The sequence below is a fragment of the Molothrus aeneus genome, chromosome 16 (assembly GCF_037042795.1).
Source record: "Molothrus aeneus isolate 106 chromosome 16, BPBGC_Maene_1.0, whole genome shotgun sequence".
In the NCBI taxonomy this organism is placed as follows: Eukaryota; Metazoa; Chordata; class Aves; order Passeriformes; family Icteridae; genus Molothrus; species Molothrus aeneus.
Window position 1 is genome coordinate 1,459,187 of NC_089661.1, and position 20,927 is coordinate 1,480,113.

General features: G+C 59.3%; 1 protein-coding gene across 1 annotated transcript in view; it reads left to right on the forward strand.

Annotated features, from left to right (window-relative positions):
• Positions 1-317: 317 nt before the first annotated feature.
• PPL (periplakin) overlaps positions 318-20,927 on the forward strand; it is a 28,177-nt gene continuing 7,567 nt past the window's right edge. Inside the window, exons 1-16 of the mRNA XM_066561134.1 lie at positions 318-379; positions 9,443-9,542; positions 10,213-10,367; positions 10,836-10,956; positions 11,469-11,594; positions 11,899-11,940; positions 12,340-12,501; positions 12,898-13,005; positions 13,512-13,607; positions 14,573-14,695; positions 15,585-15,731; positions 16,876-17,027; positions 17,522-17,619; positions 17,871-18,028; positions 19,759-19,937; positions 20,021-20,159. Coding sequence (XP_066417231.1) covers positions 318-379; positions 9,443-9,542; positions 10,213-10,367; positions 10,836-10,956; positions 11,469-11,594; positions 11,899-11,940; positions 12,340-12,501; positions 12,898-13,005; positions 13,512-13,607; positions 14,573-14,695; positions 15,585-15,731; positions 16,876-17,027; positions 17,522-17,619; positions 17,871-18,028; positions 19,759-19,937; positions 20,021-20,159 — 1,968 coding nt within the window. The remainder of the gene's footprint in view (positions 380-9,442; positions 9,543-10,212; positions 10,368-10,835; positions 10,957-11,468; positions 11,595-11,898; positions 11,941-12,339; positions 12,502-12,897; positions 13,006-13,511; positions 13,608-14,572; positions 14,696-15,584; positions 15,732-16,875; positions 17,028-17,521; positions 17,620-17,870; positions 18,029-19,758; positions 19,938-20,020; positions 20,160-20,927) is intronic.

A 20,927-nucleotide genomic window follows, 5' to 3' on the forward strand; every position in this document is an offset into this window, starting at 1 on the left:
CCTGGTCCCGCTGAGCCCAGGGACCACCCGTGCCCTGGCTCCTGGGGTTTCAGGCTGGCCCTGCACATCTGGGGGGGCCCAACCCTGCCGGGACCCCCTCCAGGGGCGCCCCCAAAGCCAGGGGAGGATGCTGCGCGCGGGGGGCGGGCCGGGCAGCGGCGGGCAGGAGGCAGGAGGAGCAGGAGGAGCAGGAGGAGGCAGAGGCGGTGCTGCCCCGTTCCGCCTCCCGGCGGGGCCCGGCCCGGTGGCGGCGCAGAGGCTGCGGGCGGCGGCGGGGACGGGCAGGAGGAGCGCGGCGGGCGCCGTGCGGGGACGCGATGCACTCGCTCTTCAGGAAACGCAACAAAGGGAAATACAGCCCCTCCGTGCAGAAGAAGAGGTGAGTGACCCGGCCCCGGGCACACCCGCTCCTCCCGGGACGAGCGGATCCCGTCCCGCAGCATCCCCCCCGCTCCGCGCCGGGGCTCGGCGGAGCTGATCCCCCCGAGCAGTGGGGATCCCCCCAGGTGTGGGAATCCCCCCAGGTGTGGACACCCTCGAGTGTGAGAACCCCCGAGGTGTGGAACCCCGAAGTGTCGGCACCTCTCCAGGAGTGGGTGCCCCCGGAGGTGTGGGCACCACCGAGGTGTGGGCACCCTTAAGTGTGGGCACCCCCCGAGGTGTGGGCATTCCCGAGGTGAGGAGCCCTGAAGTGTTCCCACACCCTCGAGGTGCGGGCACCCTCTGAGTGGTGGTGGAGCCCCTGAGAACCGCGTGGGAACTGCGGTGTTTGCCCCCTCCGTGAGCTGGGTCCATCTCCTGCGCCGGCCGTGGGCACAGGGGTTGTGTCTCCCAGCTCCCCTTCCGTCGCAGCAGCTCTGGCGAGCAGGTTCCTTCGCTTCCCAGGTGTGTGCTGCGTCAGATCTTAGGGAAAAATAGTCTGGTTGTTCTCCACCTTCGCCCCTGTTCCCTCCGGACCAAGGATTAGGTCCATCGTCGTTTCCTCGGCTCCCTCTGACGGGGTGGGGACGCGTTTCGTTTGTACTGGTTGGTTTAAAAAAAAAAAGAAAGAGAGAAAAGCAGGTGTTGAATGCGCCCTGTGAAAGGTCACTGATAAAAGGGAAAAGGTGTAAAAATCCCTCCGCAGGAAGGCTCAGCCTCTCTGGGCTGGGCGGTGGACAGTCCCCAGCCCCTGCCTGCACCGGGATGTTTTTCCACAGAGCTGGATGTTGGGATTAGTTCAGAACGTGCCCTGTGTTTCCCAGAGGAGCAGCAGGGGCTCTGGAGCATGTGGAGCGCTCCAGGATTCTGAGTGATTCAAGGATTCACGATCCCAGCCCGCGGCTGTTCATCCCCTTCCGTCCCTCTCCACCGGCACCGGTCCCGGCTGGTGGAGTCCGAGCAGCCGCCCCCTCCCAAAATCCTCCTTTGGGAAGGGAGCTGGGGAGTGCTGCGAGGGCTGAGGGGCCTTCGAGCACCCACAGAGGGAGCAGTCAGCCCAGAAGGCGCCGACATTTCCCGAGCAGGGGATCCCTGGCCGCTCCCTGCCCAGGGGAGCGGGGCTGTGGCCGTGGCAGGGTGTTCTGTGCCCGCTGCTGCCCTGGCACCGGGCACTGCCGAGGCTGCAGCCCCGGGAAGGCTCCCCCGGCTGGCTCGGCAGGGCCGCCCAGGCTCCCGGAGCCCCGGGCACGCTGCGCTGCCCATCCTGCCCCGGGGAGGGCGGGCAGGGGCACACGGGGGTGGCACCGAGCCCTCGGAGGGTGAGGATGGTGCCAATGCCCAGGCGCATTTCTGAGCTTCGGGGGATCAGTGGGCGGCTCGGAAGTGAGAAACCCCTCAGCAGGGATGGGATGGCAGCTCGGGACCCCGGGAGCAGGAGCAGACAGAGCTGCCCTGTGCGGGTCCCCGCCGTGGGGCTGTGCCCGGGTCCCCACGCTGCGCTCCGGCCCTGGGTACCCCGAGCCCTCTCCATCCGCCGGGGATCGGCGCAGGAAGGAAGGCGCTTCCCTCCTCCTCCTCCTCCTCCCTGCCTGCAGCCCAGCGGCCCTGGGCAGGTGCCAGAGCACCTCCGGAGGCTGCGGCCGGGCTGGAACCTCTGCTTTTCTGGCTGGTGGTGGCTGAGGAAGCAGAGCAGGGCTGTGCCCGGGGCCAGCCTCCCTCCCTTCCTGCGCCCCGGCTGTCCGTGCACACCTCGGGGAGAGCTGTGCTTATTAGCCCCAATTTGTTAATTCCTGCCTTGGAGTTTACAAACATCTGTGAATCCAGGGAACACTCCCACCGTGTGGAAACAGCCCCACCATCAAGATGGGGAAGCCGGTGCCCGACCGGTCGAACAACTTGCTGGAGGAGGATTGCGAAGAAGCAGCGAGGAGCTGCTGCCCCGTCCCCTGCTCCAGGCACTGCCAGGCTCCCAGGCGGCTCCCGCCCCGCTCTGCTGCCAGGAAAACAGAGCAACACTCCCCAAATCAGCCTCCCGCCCCCGCCGGCAGCAGGGACCGCGATTTCGACACCGCGGGAGCCCGGCCTGATCGGCGAGGCTGCGCCTTGGGCAGGGCGCGGTGCCCGGCACGGAGCCTTCAAAGCACCGAGGGACAGGGCGAGAAGCCAGCACCGGTTTGGCGAGAGAGAGGGGCACGGAGCGTGTCCTGCCAGCCCCGGGAGCCCCGGCCACGGGCTCAGCTCAGGGAGGCGGGGGCTGCCCGGGGAGCATCGTCCGGCAGCTGGACAGAGCCTGGGAGGAGCCACGGGAGCCTTGGTGGCTTCCTGAGCCTCGGGACAAAGCCTGCCCAGGATGGGAACACCTCCATGAACAGCACTGGCACCAGGTGCTGCACCCTCCCCATGAGCAACTCTTTGCCTCCTGGATGTGACAGCTGCTCTGTCCCAACCCCAAAGTGGCCTCAAGATCCAGCAGCACCAGGGTCCAGGTCTCTCCTCAGGAATATCTGCTGCAGCTCTGTGATCTGCCTGGCCTCGAAGCTCAGGAGCCATCCCCATCCAGCCCTGGGCATCTCCCTGCCTTGGCTGGGCATCCTGCAGGAGGATGGTGACATCTCTTTTGTCTTCTCATCTCTTTTGTCTCATGGACTTGCTTGCTTCATTCTGCTCTCATCCCTGAGCACGGGAAGGCCCTGGGAATTCAGCTGTGCCCAGCCTTGTTACATGGATGTGTGTCCCTGGAAGGGAAGGCAAAGCCTTGAACAGAGCCACAGTGTGGGGAAAATCATCAGCTTCCTTCCACACCATGTTCCTCAACACTTGCCATGCTTAGAACACAGGAGGTTGGCTTCTTCTTCTTCTTCTTTTGGTAGTCCAGGCTTGGCAGGTAGGAAGCAGTGAGGGAGGTGCCCAAGGCCAGGCTGGACGGAGCTTGGAGCACCCTGGGATAGTGAAAGCTGTCCCTGCCCATCTAATTTAAACCATTTGATAATTTTATGATAAAAACCAGTTCAGCCTTCACAGCTGCTGCTGAAACTCTCCCTCCTGCCAGCAGGAAAGTTGTTCATCCTCAGGGTCCTCGGGGTGAGAGCACTCCCGGCCCTGGGGACCCTCAGCAGTGTCAGTCCCCAGGTGAGAGGGGTGCAGGCACTGGGACAGCTCTGCCTGCAGGGCTGGCCCCCATTTCCAGAGGCTGTTTGGAAGGGCTGGAGTCAGCAGGTGAGTCAGGAGCTGCTCAGGCTGAGGGCGGAGTGAGCTCCCTTTGCCCGCCCCGTTTCTGCCCTCATTTCCATGCAGATTACAGAAATCTCACCATTCCTCCCAGGGAAGATAAGTACACCTGGAACTGGCTGGGCTGAGCACAGCAGCCCTGCTGTCCAGCTACACCCTGCCGTGGGCAGCCTGACAGAATCTGCTCTGAGTTTTCAGCCAGATCCTAATCTCTCCCAAACCTGAATCACCGCAGCCAGAGCCCAGCCCTTGTGCCACAGCTCCACTCCAGGGTCATCAAAAGCAGCAGGAGAGAATTGCATAGAGTGGGAGCTGTGGCTGGGGGAGCTTTAAGGACATTTAGAGCTCTGTGGCCTTCTGGAGGATTCATTCAGTGTAATTCCTCCTGAAGTCTGGGCTCCAGCAGCAGGGCTGACATGGGAGAGCTTTCTATGAAATCTCTGTGCATGGACAGAGAATGGGGATGGAATAGGGAGCAGCAGTGGGTGGGCACTGCCTGCTGTGCTGATTGTTCGTGCCAGGGGTGGCATCAGAGCCCATCCTCACCCAGCTCCCCTGGCCCTGGCCAAGCCATCCCACCTGGAGAAGCCTCTGGGATGGGGAGGTTTCCTGACAGGAGAGCAGCATCCCTGAGCAGGGGATCCCTTCCCATAACCCTCCCAGCAGGGATCAGGCTCATGGGACAAATTCCCAGCAGGAGCCTTCCCAGGGAACTCAGTCAGCTGGAGCTGTCAAAACTGAGGAGTGTCTGAACATCCTCCCTTGGAGGGATTGAGGAAACAGCCTCCTTGTTTGGAAAAAGGAAACTTGAGAAATCAAAGGGATTTTCTACCACCTGCCAGCAAGCACAAGGCCTTTGCACATCCTGGAGAAACTGATCTCAGGGAGGTTTGCTCCAAAACCTGCTCTTACCAGCGAGGGTGCAACCTAATGAAAAGAGAAAAAGAAAAAGGAATAGAGGAAAAGTCCAATTTTTAGCAGCAAAGTTTTCACATTACAATAATTATCATCACATTTGTCTGTTGAGAACTCTCTGGATAAAAATATCCCAACTAAAATATTAAGAAAAATCACCAAAACTGTAAGAAAACAGAAGAAAGAAAACCCTGAATCCTAAAAATCCCCCTAAGCCTTCAGAAACACCTGAACCCCTCTGAGAGCAAGGTCTTGAGGGCAGAACTGTGGTTCACGGATGAAGTGCTGTCTGCCAGGGTGCAGCTGCTTCCTCTTGGTCCCCCAGCTGGGAGAAACCCCAAAACCAGCTCCAATTCCCCATGGGAATGATCTGGGATCCTTCACCCCAGCCAGGCAATGGCACTGACAAAAATCAACTCTTCTGCTGAGCACAGCTTTCCACAAGAGATCATTTTTTCCTCCCTGACCAGAGAATGTTAAAGTTGTCCAGAAATGGCAAAGCCAGTTTTTCCAGGCTTTTATTTTTATTTTTTTCATCTCTCAAACAAAGCCTTATCTATTCCAGCAGAGCACTCTGCATTCCCCCAGTGCTGCAGCCCCACAGGGGCTGTGCCCTGGCCACTCCACTCCTGGCTCTGCTCAGTCTCGTGTGTGCTGCCCATCCCAGCTGGGCTCTGGCCAAATCCTGCTCTGCTCCATGCTCCAGCCATCCCCCCAGGCTGCTTTTTGGCCCTGGCATCCCTTTGTCTTCCCCTGCCAGCAGCTCTGCTCCAAAGCCTGGATGCATCCATGGCTCTTCCTGGCAGCTTCCCAAAGGAGCCACATCCTCCCAGTCCCATCCACCCCCTTTTCCTGGGACAGCCAAGGCTTCCTCACTGCTTTGCCCATCCATTTGTGCTTCTCCTGCACAGAATCATGGATTGGGTTGGGTTGTAAAGGAGCTTCAAGCCCATCTCATCCCACCCCTGCCATGGCAGGGACACCTCCCACTGTCCCAGGTGCTCCCAGCCCTGCCCAGCCTGGCCTTGGGCACTGCCAGGGATCCAGGGGCAGCCCCAGCTGCTCTGGGCACCCTGTGCCAGGGCCTGCCCACCCTCACAGGGAACAATTCCTAATTCCCAATATCCCATCCATCCCTGCCCTCTGGCCCTGGGAGCCATTCCCTGTGTCCTGGCACTCCAGCATCTTCCCCCTTGCAGCAGATGAAGCCAAACTCCTCCATCCCCTGGCATGGAGATTCCAGCCAGGCTTCAGCTTTCCCTGTTTGACATCCAGCTGGATGCAGGGACTGTGCTCCTCCTCTGGTTTATCCACACAGTCCCAGCTGTGGCAGGGACAGGTGGGTAATTAACAGGCCTGATGGTAATTAACAGGCCTGATGGTAATTAACAGGCCTGATGTTCTCACATCAGTGATGTCCAAGCTGGTTGATGAAGTGACACCAAAGTGATAAGTGTGGAGAAATAAATACACAAATAAGAGAGATCTCCCAGGAGAGGTTCCCATTCTCTCTTATTTCTGTTTATTCCTGCACACTTGTTATCCCTGCAGTGGGCTGGGGGGAGCAGAGCTGAGCTCAGGGCAGGATGGGGAGCACAGCAGCAGCTCCCCAAAGCTGCAGTTTGAGCTGCAGCTCCCATGGGAGTGTTTATGAGAGTTCCTTGTCCCACAGCCTCAGCTGGTGACTCTCACATAAAACACAGAGGAGCAGAGAGCAAACAGCTCCTCTGGTGTGTCAGGAGAGCCCAGCCATGCCCACGTCACCTCCAGCATGTCCTTGCCTGCTCTGAGCAAGGCTGCATTTCCTGGCCCTGCTCACCCGGGCACTGCAGGTTCTGGATCATTATCACCTCCCTTCTCTGCCCTCCCCTTCCCCAGCCCTGCCCTGCTCCATCCTGCCCTGATGGAGAAGGGATTCACTGTCACTGTCCCTGTCCCCAGTGCCAGGGGCTGGAGGGTGACTCTGCCCCAGCCCTGGGAGTCACTGAGGGCAGGAGGTGGGAGAGGGGTCCAGGGGCAGCACCCCCAGCTTGGGAAGGGCACAGGGAAGGGGAGAGCTCGTGGCTCCAGCCTGAGAGAGGAGCAGAGGGAAGGGGAGCAGGGGCTCATCCTCACCCCACACCAGCTGGGCAGTGAGGGGAGGGTCAGGGCTGGGTGTTGCACTCCTGCTTCCAGCACCTGAGATCAGTTTTGTGATGCAAAGTGAGCAAAAGCCTGGGCCAAGGTTCCAGGCTCTCCAGGTCAGCCTGAGCCACAGCCATGCATCCAAAAAATCCCTGCCTTAAGTTTATTTCCTCCCCACAGTTTGGAGGTTTCAGTCAGAGGTAGAACCAGAAAAATCTCAGACTTCTCCTGGGTTTTAGGATAGTTTTCCCATCCATGCTGAAACCCTGAAGATCCATCCTTGGACTTGCTGGGGTCCTTGAGGCCAAGGCAGGGCCCAGGGAGAGGAGCCAGCAGGAGCTGCCAGCTGGTGCCCAGCTCAGTGCCAGCCCAGCCCTCACAGTCAGCATCCCAAGCTCCCACCTGGGTAATGAACCTCTCTCACCCCCCAGGCTCAGGTGGCCTCCAGTGCAGGGTGAGGGTGAGGGTGAGGGTGAGGGTGAGGGTGAGGAAGGCTCCTTGGTGGCCACAGGCTCTGCCAGGGTGCAGGAGCTGCCAGCTCTGAGCAACCATCACCCAAAGAGACCCAAACACGTGCAGCACACTTCAGTCACCCACTCCAAACCACTGATCCCACCTGACTCCTGCCCTGCTTTCTGTGGGATGATGAAGGTTGGAAGAAACCCCAAAGTGGATTTTGAGGAGCTGCTTCTACCACTGGAGCAGGAGCCAGCCACCCACACCCCATCTCCCCGTGCACCCTGCAGCTGTGATTATTGAACACAGAATGAGAATCACCTTTGGAATTATTGCAGCTCCAGCTCCCAACGACCCCTTCCTTGTCTCCTCTGCCCAGGAATGCCCCCTGGGCTCATTGCTGCTGTGCAGGAGGTGCCAGGCAGGCAGCAGGCACAGGGACAGGCACAAACCTCTGAGTACCATCCTGATGATGCAGCTTCTATAAAAAGAAAAAAATCAGTGTAAACCATGCCCATAGCAGAACTTCCCAGGGAAGTGTGAACTTTTCTGGAGCTGTTGGATGCCACAAAGCTCCTGCAGCCTGGGGCAGGTTTGAGGTAGGGAGGAACAAGCCCAGAGCTGGGGTTTGGGTTTGTTCTGCTGCACTGAAGCGACAGCACACGGGGCAGGCAGGAACAGGTCCTGAAATTCAGCACCAGAGTCCTGGGGGAGCTGCAGCCCCAATCCTGGGGCAGTTCTGGGCCCTGCCAACACTGAGGGGCTGGAGGGGTCCAGAGAAGGGAACAGAGCTGAGGAAGGGGCTGGAGCACCAGGAGGGGCTGAGGGAGCTGGGAGGGGGCTCAGCCTGGAGCAAAGAAGGCTCAGGGGGGACCTTGTGGCTCTGCACAACTCCTGACAGGAGGGGACAGCCGGGGGGTCGGGCTGTGCTCCAGGGAACAGGGACAGGACAAGGGGAAATGGCCCCAGGCTGTGCCAGGAGAGGTTCAGATTGGATATTGGGAAAATTCCTTCATGGAAAGGGTGGTCAGGCCCTGGCACAGCTGCCCAGGGCAGTGGTGGGGTCACTGTTCCTGAAGGGGTTTACAAGCTGTGTGGATGTGGCACTTGGGGACACGGGCCAGTGCTGGGGGAGTGGTTGGACTCCATGTACTCAGAGGGTTTTCCAACCTTCACAATTCCATGGTTCTCCCTAGGGATGCAGGAACTCTCTGTGCCATGGGCCAGCACTGCTGGGGTGCTGCTGCTCCCCCAGCCAGCCCCACTCCTCCTCTCCAGCTGCTCCAGTTGACACTTCCAAGTGCCACATAAAGATTCGTTCTGCCACCACATAACGAGGTCATTAAGGCCCATATGAAGGTGGTTGGGACGGGACTAAGCCAGCCCAGATGGCAAAGCAGCACAGCTGGGACACCCCAGCCTTGCCAGCAGCCTCAGCCCCCTCTGGCTGCAGGGATTTGGGGGGCACACCCTGCTCCTGCCCCTGGCCAGGGGTGGGAGAGCTGGGCAGTGCCTGGCACATGCCCCTGGAGCTGGCCCTGGCATGTGCAGCCTCTCCCTGCAGCCACAGCGACAGACACGGGATGAAATGTTTAAAATAACCCCAGCAGTGCAGAGCCTGCGTCACGGGCTGGTCTGCCTCTGCTCCAGCCCCGCTGTCCCTGCACTGGGATGGGAATCTGGGCTGGCCCTGCACCCTGCCAGCCTGGCCAGTGTCACCCTGGCAGCAAAACCGGTGCCCAGCACTGCAGGAGATGCAACGTGAGTGATCCATCCCCTGCCTGGGTTTAAAGCGTGAATAGAGAGGGAAGCCCTGAGGTGGCACGGAGGGGCAGAGCAGGGCTGCAGCAGGGGCTGCCCATGGCCAACACCCTCCAAGGGGCTCCCTGTGGCCATGGGGGCTCACTGCTGCTCCAGCTCCTCTATTTCCACGCTGGACCCCCTTTCTCAGGCACAGGGTGGGATTGTTGGGGTGTCAGTGCAGGGCCAGGAGCTGATGCTCCTCGTGAGTCGCTTCCAGCTGGGGATATTCTGTGATTCCCTCCCTGGCCCTGCAAAGAGCTCTTTTCCTTCCCGCTCCGAGGCCGAGGGAGGCTCAGGCACCGCTCCCGTTTCCAGCCGTCCCCCGCCCCCTCCCGGCCCCCTGGCTGAGTATTTTGGAAAGAATTGGAAGGCAGCAGTGAGTCACACACAGCTGCACAGCCTGGCGGGCTCGGCTGGCCCCCGGCCACCCCCGGGGTCACCCCCGGGAGCTGTGCCCGCCTCCGTGGGGTGACCAGACCCCCCCTTCTGTCCCCAGCATCTCCAGCAAAGAGCTGACCGAGCTCATCGAGCGCCTGCAGAAAAATGCTGACCAGGTGGAGAAAAACATCGTGGAGACCGACTCCCGAATGCAAAATGTAAGCAGGGCACGGTGCCACAGTCACCTGCAGCTCCTCCCTGCAGCCCCTCTGCTCCTGCCCCAGCCCCTGGGACTGCCGGGGCTCTCCCCTCCTCTCCTGGGCAGGTGTGGGTGGCTGCCAGCCCTGCACTGGCACCTGGATTGTGATGATCTGCAAGGGTCATTTAAGGGTTATTGGGGTCCCCCCGCTCATGGGAAGAGGATGGGAGGGTGTTCCAGGCAACAGGGCCCCCCTAAAATTCCCCCCTGCCCCGGGGGCAGGACTGTGCAGAGTGGGGCTGTGCATCCCAGCAGGGAGCTGGGGTGGAGGAGAGGCCTGAGCTGAGCCACCCTCCTGATCCCAAAGGCCTGAGCCACCCTCCTCATCCTAAAGGATTCATCCCGAGGTGATGCAGCTCCCCAGCCCTTCCCCAGCAGCTGAGATTGGAGTGACCTTGTCAAGGGGAAGGTGTCCCTGCTCATGGCAGGGAGTTGGAGCTGGATGGTCTTTAAGGTCCTTCCAACCCAAACCATTCCATGATCCTGTGATAGGAGAGGGGAAAGTAAAATCCATCCCAGGTGGATGGGAGACTGCAGAGCTCCTGCTCCTCTCCAGTGCCAGGGGAGGGTGGGCTGGGATGACCTTTTGGCCACCCAGAGGTGACCCTTCCTCCTGTCCCTCTTCTCAGGACCTGCACAAGATCAAGTCGTGCCAGCTGGCACAGTACAAGGAGCTGACAGCACAGAAACTCTCCGAGTCTGACAAGCTGCTCTACGTGCTGGACGGGGACGCGGCCGTGGCCCGGCACATGAAGCACCCACAGGGGGACATGATCACAGAAGAGTGAGTGACACTGTCCCCAGAGCCCTTGGGTGAGGCAGGGCGGCTCTCCAGGGGCTCTGCTCAGCTGCTGCCTGCAGTGGGGGGGTCACCATGGGCTGCTCTGCATGCCAGCTCCTGTTAGGGTGCGTGACCCAGCTCCCCTTAGGGTGTGTGACCCCCACCATCCTGGGCACAGGGAGTGTCAGATGATGGCAGCCTGGCAAGGTGGCACCTGCCCACTGTGCCCCACACTGCCCCAGGTGCCCTGAGCTCACAGCCACGGGAGCAGCCCCTGGCAGAGGGCAGAGCACAGGGGGTGCCCTCTCCCTGCCCAGCCATTGCACAGCACAGCTGCTGCCAGCCCGCCTGGGCTCTCCCCAAGCACAGCTCACCATCCTGGGGGCCTGGAGAGGATCAGCTACACCCACCAATGCTAATGCCAGCCGTGCCCACATCCTGCATGCCACCCTCACCATTCCCTTCTTGCAGCATCCGGCAGCTGAAGGAGCGCGTGGCAAACCTGCGTGTGAAACACGAGCAGATCTACAACTTCCCCCTGCAGCACATCGAGCCCCAGGTCAACTGGTCAACAGTGATCGAGGAGAAACAGGTACAGGGGCCACCAGTGAGTGCCACTGCCTGGCCAGAAGCACCAGCTGGGCAGGGACTCCTGCAGCTCCCCATGGAGAACCTGGCTCTTGGAAAGCTTCTGGGCAGCTCCACAGTGGGAGCTGCAAAGAGCTGGGTGGCAGGGGAGGGGCAGAGGTGGTGGGACAAGGCTGGCTGCTGTGGCACCAGGAGTCAGTGCTCAAGGTGGCACCACTCCTGGCCTCAGCATCCCCAGTCACCACCTGCTTTAGGCTCTGCTCCACAGCCTTATATTTCATTTTATCCCACTCCCTGCACTCTTCCAGGCAGAGAAGGGTTTAACCACCCAAACTGGTTTCCCATGGCTGCCCTCCAGCACAGCTGATTTCACCCACACTCTCCTGGGGCATCCATGCACTGTAGCCACTGGACCCCATCCAAGCCCAGCTCCAGGGCAACTCCAAGAGGATTTTCCTAAGTCTTGGCAGCCTCTCCCCACTTCCCATTGCTAACCCCAACTCCTGTGCACCCCAGGATGCGCTGAGCAGCAAAGGCTTTGGGACTGACCTGCCGCTGGTCAACAGCCAAGTAGAAGAGCACAACATCTTCCACAACGAGGTCATGGCCATCGGGCCCCACATCGTCAAGGAAGGAAGCAAGGTCAGCTCTCCTGCCCCTCTCCCTGCTGCCCTGGAGGGTCAGCCCTGCCCTGAGCCCTGGATGAAGGGGAGGGTGTCCCTGTCCCACCATCCAGGGGGCTACAGCAGGTTTGGGTGGGTGCCCAGATCCCCTCCCAGCCTGAGCCCAGCACTGCACACCAGCTCTGGCTTTACAATGAGGCAAATCCCATAAACCACATCCCCTTCCAGCCTAAACCCACATCCCTCTGCACCCTCAAGCCCCCATCAGAGCACCCAAGTGTCTCTGGCCATCCCTCCTAACCCTTGCCTTGCTCCTCTTCCAGGAAAGCATGAGCGACTTCCAAGCCAAATACCAGAAGCTGCTGGTAAGAGCCCCTGGGACCCTGGGGAAGAACCCTCCTGGAGGGGTCCCTCATTGGGGTGGCCCTGGGATCCCTCCTGGAGGGGTCCCTCATTGGGGTGGCCCTGGGGGAAAAACCCTCCTGGAGGGATCCATTGTTGGGGTGGCCCTGGGATCCCCTCCTGAAGGGATCCATCGTTAGGGTGGCCCTGGGATCCCCTCCTGAAGGGATCCATCGTTGGGGTGGCCCTGGGATCCCCTCCTGAAGGGATCCATCGTTGGGGTGGCCCTGGGATCCCTCCTGGAGGGGTCCCTCATTGGGGTGGCTCTGGGATCCCCTCCTGGAGGGATCCATTGTTGGGGTGGCCCTGGGGGACACACAGGGAGGAGCTCTGGGCTGAGCTGTCCGTGTGTCCCTCCGCAGGCCGGCTCGCAGCAGCGGCAGCAGGACCTGCACTCGCTGCAGGATTACATGCAGCGCTGCACCAACAAGCTCTACTGGCTGGATCAGCAGGCCAAGGACAGGACCCATTACGACTGGAGCGACCACAACCTGGACTACCCCAGCCGGCGCCGCCAGTACGAGGTCTGTGCCTGGCCTGGGCAAAGGGGAGCTGGGCACGGAGCTGCATGGGGGCAGGAAATGTTCCTTCTCCCGTGCCTCAGTCTCCCCCAGCCCATCGTGAAGGGCTTTGAGATGTGCAGCTGGTAGTACAGGGATGGTGAGGTTAATCCTTAGCTCTGCCAAAGATAACGTGATGGGGAAGTGTCCCCATGACAGGGACAGCTCCCTCAGCCTCCTGTCCTTTATCTCAGCGCTGGCTTGGCAGCACTCACACCTTTAGCAACATCTGCAAGGCCAGGAAAAGTGAAAGCTGCACTGGGAGAGCAGCACACTGTCTTGTGGAGCTGCTCAGCCCCAGAGTGCAGCCAGGGTCCCCTCCCTTTCGTGGGGATCAATATCTCACCTCTCTCTATCCAGAACTTCATCCACCGGAAGCTGGAGGAGAAGGAGGAGGCCATCAACAAGCTGCACGCTGATGGGGATCAGCTGCTGGCCCAGAACCACCCTGGGAAGAATGCCATTGAGGTGAGCACCAGGGATGGCTCCCAGCTCCCCAGCCACCCTGGAGCATGGGAGACTCACCCAGCCCTTCTCCAGAGTGGGACCCAGTGCCAACACCACTCGTGACTTTAGTTCCTGAGATGCCAAAGGGGGAAAAGCCTCCTTCACTTGCAGATGTGTAAACACCACAGGAGGAGGAAAGATAAACCTAAGGAGCTCTTCCCATCTTCCTCATTCCTGTGGCAATGACCTTGTGCCCACCTAGAGAAGATAAACTGTGGTGGAACCCTTCCCTGTTTGGTGGGAGGATGGACACAGGGATGTGCCACCTGCACAACAGCCTGTGTTCCCATGGGATCATCCCAGCCTTGGGTATTCCCACCCTGGGCTCCCCCTGAGAGCAGCTGGGTGGCTCCAGAGGCGGCCAAGGAGCTGCTCACTCAGGATGGAAACTGGGACTTCTGGTGGGCAGTTCAGGCTTCCCCTGCCATGGGGGTCCTGCTGATGTCCCCTGCCCCCCTGTGCTGCAGGCTCACATCGAGGCCGTGCACGCTGACTGGAAGGAGTACCTGAACCTGCTCATCTGCGAGGAGAGCCACCTGAAGTTCATGGAGGACTTCCACCAGGTACCACATCCCCAGAGCAGGGACTTCTTGGAGCCCAGAGAGTGGGCACTGGGTTGCAGGAGATCCTAGAATACAAAATTTATGCTGCTCTGGAAACTGGGTAGAAGAGATGGAGTGCTCCAAACCCAGGATTTTTAAAGCTAGGAGAGCACCTCGAGCTGATAGAACACAAGTCATAATTGCTCAGGCACCTAAGGTAAGTGATTGCTTGGCCAAAGCATGACTTGCAGAAAGCTTCTGCTCCAGCAGAAGTGTCATGAGCCACAGTGAGTGTCAGCTTCCCTGTCCCCAGGACAGTAGAGATCCCTCACCCCCAAACAGGGCATGGGGAGAGCTTGCATGCTCCTCTGGGAAGCAGAACAGGTCCATGTAGGAAGTCCCAGCTGCCAAAGCCCCCCGGTGAGCAGGGCACGAGGGCTGAGTGTCCCAGCAGAGCTGGGCAGACAGATGTCTGCTGGATAAATGGCATCCGACAGCCAGGGAGGCTCTGCAGGGGAGCAGGTTGGGCTGGATTCCTCTCCCACAGCCTGGGTGTGTTCCCCACCCCATGAGGCTCCTGCCAAAGCTGAGCTGTGGTGCCCAGCCCAGGCAGTGCCTTTTGTGGGGATCTGCCAGAACAGCTGCCCCAGGGGATGGTTTGTGTGAGGAAGGGCTGGGCTCTCCCTGCTGCTGGCGCTGGCAGTGGTGGCACCACACACCGTGGTGATGCTGTCCCCATGAAACAAAAGTGAGGGCAGGGAAAGGTGGGACTTAACAGCTCTGCATGGAATAAGCTGCTCCTTCCTGGTTGTTGTTTCCTTCAGTCTGATGTCCTGAGCAACAGAAATAGTGATCCCTGGCCTTTCTCCACATATTCTATGTGTTCAGATTCCCAGAGTAGCTCCTGGTGGCTGTGTGAAGACCATGCAGGGTCTGCTCCTGTTTCAGCAGGATCCTCTCTCACAAGAAACTTTCCCTCTCTGCAGTTTCACAAGGACTCCAAGGATGCTCAGGAGCTTTTGAAGAAGGTGGATACAGACCTGGACCAAAAATTCAGCCCGGAGTTCAAGGACAGATACCAGCTGGAGTCCCTCCTCCGGGAGCTGGATGTGAGTGTCTGCAGGCAGGGCTGCAGGGTTGGCAGCAGCAGCAGCCACTGTCCCCTGGCACTGTCACAGTGACGTCCCTGCCTTTGTGGGCACCTGGCCCAGCTCTCTCCGTGGGGAGCAGCAGGGCCGTGCTGCTGCTACCTTCCCCCAGCTCTTCCTTCCCCCGTGGCCAGAGATTGCCTCTCCCCTAGCAATGTAATTGCTCACTGGGCTGGTTTTTATTTGTTCTCCCATTGAGTTAGCACTCGTTAGGGGTGGGAGCTTAATTAGACCTGCTGCCAGAGGAGGTTGTGGAACTTGCTGTGCTGCAGTGAGCCGGGCTGGAGATCGCCCACCTGGGAAAGGGCTGTGCTGGGCCTGAGCCTGAACCTAAGCCTAAGCCTAAATCCAAGCCCAAGCCCAAGCCCAAGCGCAAGCATGCTGCAGCAGGCCCAGCTGATGCAGGTGTCCCAGAACAGCTGATAGCCCCTCCCAAGAGCTGTCCCCTCTGCTCCTGCATGCTCCATCCCACTCAGCATCTCAGGATCTCCACCTTTAGGGCCGGAAATAGAGCAGCTGCTGGAGAGCCTTGGGACAGGGCTGGAATCAGAGCTGGGAGTGGGATGGGAGTGGGGCACCAGCCACATGTGAGCTGGGCACAGGGAGCCCTGTCACTGCCCGCTGGCATGGCAACCCCTGGGCATGGTCCCAGCCCTGAGCCCGGCTGCAGAGGGAGGCAGGAGAGGACAGGAGCACCTGGGACAGGAACACAGGGCTGCAGGAGGTGCCTTCAGCACAGAAGCAGCTGCAGTCTCTGTCCTGGCTGTGTGGGAATGAGCTCCTCCCTGGCTGGGAGAGCCCAGGAGTTCGCTCTTCACGTTCTCTACCTGTTCTTCTTGCCCCATGCCAGGACCAGGAGAAGGCCCTGGACAAGTACGAGGCCGTGGTGAAGTCGCTGCAGGAGCGCAGCCAGCAGGTGCTGCCACTGCGGTTCCGCCGGCAGCCGCCGCCGCAGCCCGTGCCCGTGGAGGCGCTCTGCGAGTACGAGGGCGAGCAGGTACCGCACCCATCCATCCATCCATCCATCCATCCATCCATCCATCCATCCATCCATCCAATCCATACATCCATCATCCATCTATCCATCCATCATCCATTATCCATCCACCCATCCATCATCCGTCCATCCATCCAATCCATCCATCCAATCCATCCATCCAATCCATCCATCCATCCATCCAATCCATCCATCCAATCCATCCATCATCCATCCATCATCCATCCACCCATCCATCATCCATCCGTCCATCCATCCATCCATCCATCCATCCATCCATCCATCCATCCATCCATCCATCCATCCATCCATCCATCCAATCCATCCATCCATCCATCCATCCATCCATCCCTCCATCCACCCCCAGCCCAGGCAGGCAGTGCTGCTCAGGGCACGGCAGGGGAAGCGGCTCTGGGGGAAGGAGCAGGTTTGCCCAAGCAGCCGTGGTGGCTCCTGCAGGGGGAACGAGGCAAAGGTCGCCCTGGCCCCGGTGGGAAGAGCAGGTTTTGCAGCAGAGGAGAAGGAGGGATCTGGGGGAAACGCAGCCTCGCTGCCTCTCACACCCCCTGGGGATGTTGCGACAGCACAGCTCTGTCACATTCCCACGCTCGCCGAGCTGCTGTCCCGGCGTGTTCCTGACCAAAGGAATGTCCCACCGCCACCATTCCCAGCCCGCATCCCCTCATCCCCTCATGCCCAAAGGGATGGGACAGCACAGCCGGCAGCCACCACGGCAGCGACAGGGGTGGGACAGGGGCCAGCAGCTCCAGCCAACTCAGCTGCCTGCTCCTCCGAAAAGGAAAGGCAGGACACAGCCCTGGAAACGCCTCCTCATCTCTGCCCGAGTGGGAATTGCTTGCCGTGGCTGTCGCAAGAGGCACGGCTCGGTGCCTGCAGGCTGCGGGCAGGGAGGAGCAGGAACACGAGTTTGTGTTGAGGGGCAGGGAGGAGCAGGCACACGAGTTTCTGGGGAGGGTCAGGGAGGAGCAGGGGCAGGCAGGAGCAGCACACGAGGTTCTGGCGAGGGGCAGGCTCCCCACGGAGGAGCCGGGAGCAGGGCTCGGGGCTGTGCCGGCCCTGCCTCGGGGCTGCAGCACCGAGCGGTGCTTCGGGCCGTGCTGCTGTGACCGGTTCTGTCCCCCAGGGCCAGATCAGCCGCGGAGCCCACTACACCCTGCACAGCAACAGCGGCGACCTCTGGGAAGTGGCCGACAGCGCAGGAGACACCATCAGCGCCCCCGGGGTCTGCTTCATGATCCCCCCGCCCGACCCCGAAGCGATCGCCCTGGCAGAGCAGTACGTGCCCCCAGGCCGGGCGGGACCGTCCCGCTGCCCCTCCGGTCTTGCCTGCCCCAGCCCCAGGCCCAGGCCCAGCCCCAGGTCCAGCCCCAGGCGCTGCCACCGGCGCTGCTCCCCGGTCTGGTGCCCCAGGGGTTCCCACAGTGAAGTTCCTCTGCCTTCTCAGAGCCTCAGGCTTCCTCCCGAAGGATTCCTGCCCCTTCCTGCTTGCCCAAAGATCCCACCCAGGCTCCCCCTGCTCTGGGGGCCATTGTGGCAGGGCAGCTGCCCACCCTCCCTCAGCAGGCAGGTTCCTGCCCGGCTGTCTCTCCCCTGCTCTAATGAAGACACTGCTCTACCCCAACATGGGTGTTTTTTCCTCCCCCTGCCTCATGGCTGCCTCGAGGGAGCAGCCCCCACAACCCCGCTGGAGCTCCTTCCTGGAGCTGGGATGGGGACGGGCGATGGAGAGGCTGAGGGTGTGACTGACCTCCTGCTGTCCCCTTCTGCAGAATTGCCAAGCAGTATGTGAACGTGAAGGAGAAGACCAACAACTGCAAGAACGTTCTCCAGCAGCGCTATGAGGGGCTGAAGGCAGACAGCATTGGAGGTGTGGGCAGGAGGGCAGCCTGGGGCACAAAAAGGCTTGAACTGAGGTGGTGGAGCATCTTATGGGCATGTTCCCATCTCCTAAGGGTCCTGGGGACAACGGTGGATGGGTGGGGGGCAGAACAGCCAGGTTGTGGGCACAGCAGGCCAGGCTGGGGAAGTGCAGCAGGATGAGGGCTTGGCACTGACCAGTGGGACTGAACCCACACCCAGCTCCAACCAGCTTTAATCTGGTCTCCTCTTGTTGCCCAGATGCTGCATCAGTTCGGGGACGCCAGCTCCTGGCAGGGCTGGAGAAAGTCAACAGTGACCTGGAGAAGCAGGAGAAAGCAATAACAGCGAACCTGCGGCCGCCGCTGGAGCAGAGCCGGGCCGTGCAGGACAGCACCGAGCGCTCCAAGGACCTCAAGGTGGGGCTGTGGGGCTGAGGGACGGGCCTGGCAGAGCCCCTGCTCCCAAAGCGTCTCCAGCGGGGGTCTCCATTGCCAAGGGTGCTTAAGGTGCTCCCTGAGCCCTGCAAATGGGATGTGGAGGGATGCTCACAGCTTCTTCCAGCAGAGATGGGGAGCAGCCCTATGAGCAGCCTCAGAAGCCCAGAACCTTTGCCATCTCAGTCAAATGGGAAAAAGGTGATGGCTGCAAGTGGTGGCTGTGAGGATGAGGGGGGAGCCCTCAGGTTTTGATCCTGCCCATTATCCAAGCACATGTCTAAGTCTCCCAGACCTGAGACATGAAACTATTGAGAAGAACAACGATTCAACACAGAATCATTGAAGAATCTTTGAGTCACTGCTGTGAAAACCAGGGCAGTAACAAACTTCTTTCCAGAGCTGGGGCAGCTTGTGGACGATTCTGTGCATTATCATGATTCAGAGGTCTACAGTGGCTTATCATCCTGAATGACACTGGCCTGCTATTCAACCCAATAATTTATGCAGGATAAAATGAAGTTCATCATAGCCAGTGAGCAAGAAGGGATGTAGGTTCTTCTTAATCACTATTCAAAAGTATGTTCTGAATCCACCTTATAGACTTAGAGTTTCAACATTCACCCAGGATTTACACTGATGCTTGCTATGAGTGTACTGACAGTGGAAATAAGTGGAGGTGCCTTCTTGATTTATTTTACCCTGGATGAAGGCACACAGAGCAGCTTTGAATCATACTTTACAATAAATTTACATTAGACTGAGCTCTGCTCTTTCTCATTATTAGCTCTCAGTCTGAGATCTATGCTGATGTGAAGATCTCTCAGAATATCTCCAAGGATATTGTCATATTGAATGATACTGGCCTGCTATTCAACCCAATAATTTATGCAGGATTTTTGCCTGGTGAACTTTGCCACCACTATCACCAGCTCAGAGAGGAACAGGAAAACCCTTGCAGTCCAAGGCAGTTTCTCCTTGTGGACCTGCTCCTCCAGGCTCCAGTGCCAGTAGCATCCAGCTCCTTTCCTCTTTTTCAGACCCCTAATTAAGCCAGGCTCCATGCCACAAACCTCCCTTGGTTTAGGAGGAAGTTCAGTCCTGGTTACATCACTTGCCCAGGGCTGTGTCAAAATCCAGGTGCTACCACAAGAGAAAGCAAATTGCCCCAACTGCCTGCAGCACTTTGATGTCCAGGCAAGGATTCATCTGTCAGAGCCCAACGGCCCAGATGAACCCAGCATGTCCCTGACAGAGCTGGAGCTGCTGGGAACCACTCCCCAACTGGAGTTTCCTCACTAAGGAGACAGGTCAAAAGAAAGTCAGCCAAAAATATCCTTCTGTGCCCTGCAGGGCTGGAAGGCACCTTCCACCAAACACAAATCCTCAGCCCTGACTTCCTTCCTCTCCCTGGACGGCCAAGTGTGGCTCCTCTGTAGCCACCAGCTCCTGGCTCAGCTGCTCTAAAGGCTTTTTTCCTCCTGCAGAACATCACCAGTGAGGTGATGTGTTCCTCCTTTGTTCCTCCTGCAGAACATCACCAGTGAGGTGATGTGTTCCTCCTGCAGAACATCACCAGTGAGCTGATGTGTTCCTCCTGCTTTGTTCTCCTGCAGAACATCACCAGTGAGGTGATGTGTTCCTCCTGCTTTGTTCTCCTGCAGAACATCACCAGTGAGGTGATGTGTTCCTCCTGCTTTGTTCTCCTGCAGAACATCACCAACGAGGTCCGTCGGATCGAGCCTGAGAAGAGCAGGAAGATCCAGGAGTGCGAGGCCTTCATCGAGTCCGTGCCCAACACGGGCAGCGCCACCCTGGTGAGGAACAAGGTGGACAACACCAACAAGAAGTACGAGCGCGTGGTGCAGCTGCTCAGCGCTGCCCAGGAGAAGTAAGTCATGGCTTAAATCCCAGCTTGAGCCCTGCAGGAGGAGGGTGCAGGTGTGCTTAAACACCTTCCTCATGTCCTGACAGAGTTGAGGTGGCCACAAACCTGGAGAGGAGCCTCCAGCAAGGCCGAGACCTGCTGTCAACCTATGAGAACAAGCTGGTCATAGATGACACGGTACCAGAGGACTTGAGAGTGGTGGACAGGAAGAAGGAAGAGCTGCTGGTGAGTTTCCTGCCCTGTTTGTGTGCTGTACATGCAAAAACACCTTCCAAAAGCTGTGGTGATTCCTGCTCAACTCCTAAGCTTGGATCTGTTGGTGACAGGATGGCCTCCCCCAGCTGGGGGTGAGAACTTACCTTGACTGCAGTGATTCCCACCTGCTCAGACACAAACACCTCCCATCCTCAAATCAAATCAAACCAAATCAAATCCCACTTGAAGTCTAGGGATTTGATGGAAGGATTAATGCAGAGGCATTCTCTCTCTACCCTGCCCTTGTGAGACTCTCCCACAGCAGGGCCGTGTCCGGGTCTGGATCCTCAGCACAAGAAAGACATGGACCTGTTGGAGCAGGTCCAGGGAAAACACTCCCAGGGCTGGAGCCCCTCTGCTCTGGAGCCACGCTGGGGAGCTGGGAGTGCTCACCTGGAGAAGAGAAAGCTTCAGGGAGTCCTTAGAGCCCCTTCCAGGGCCTAAAGGAGGCTCATAAAAAAGAGAGAGAGAGGCTTTTTACATGGGCAGATACTGACAGGACAAGAGGAATGGTTTTAAACTAAAAGAGGAAAGATTTGAATTAGATATTAGGAAGAAATTCTTCCCTGTGAGGGTGGGCAGGCCCTGGCACAGGGTGCCCAGAGCAGCTGGGGCTGCCCCTGGATCCCTGGCAGTGCCCAAGGCCAGGCTGGGCAGGGCTTGGAGCAGCCTGGGACAGTGGGAGGTGTCCCTGCCATGGCAGGGGTAGAAGGAGATGAGCTTTAAGTTTTTTCCAAA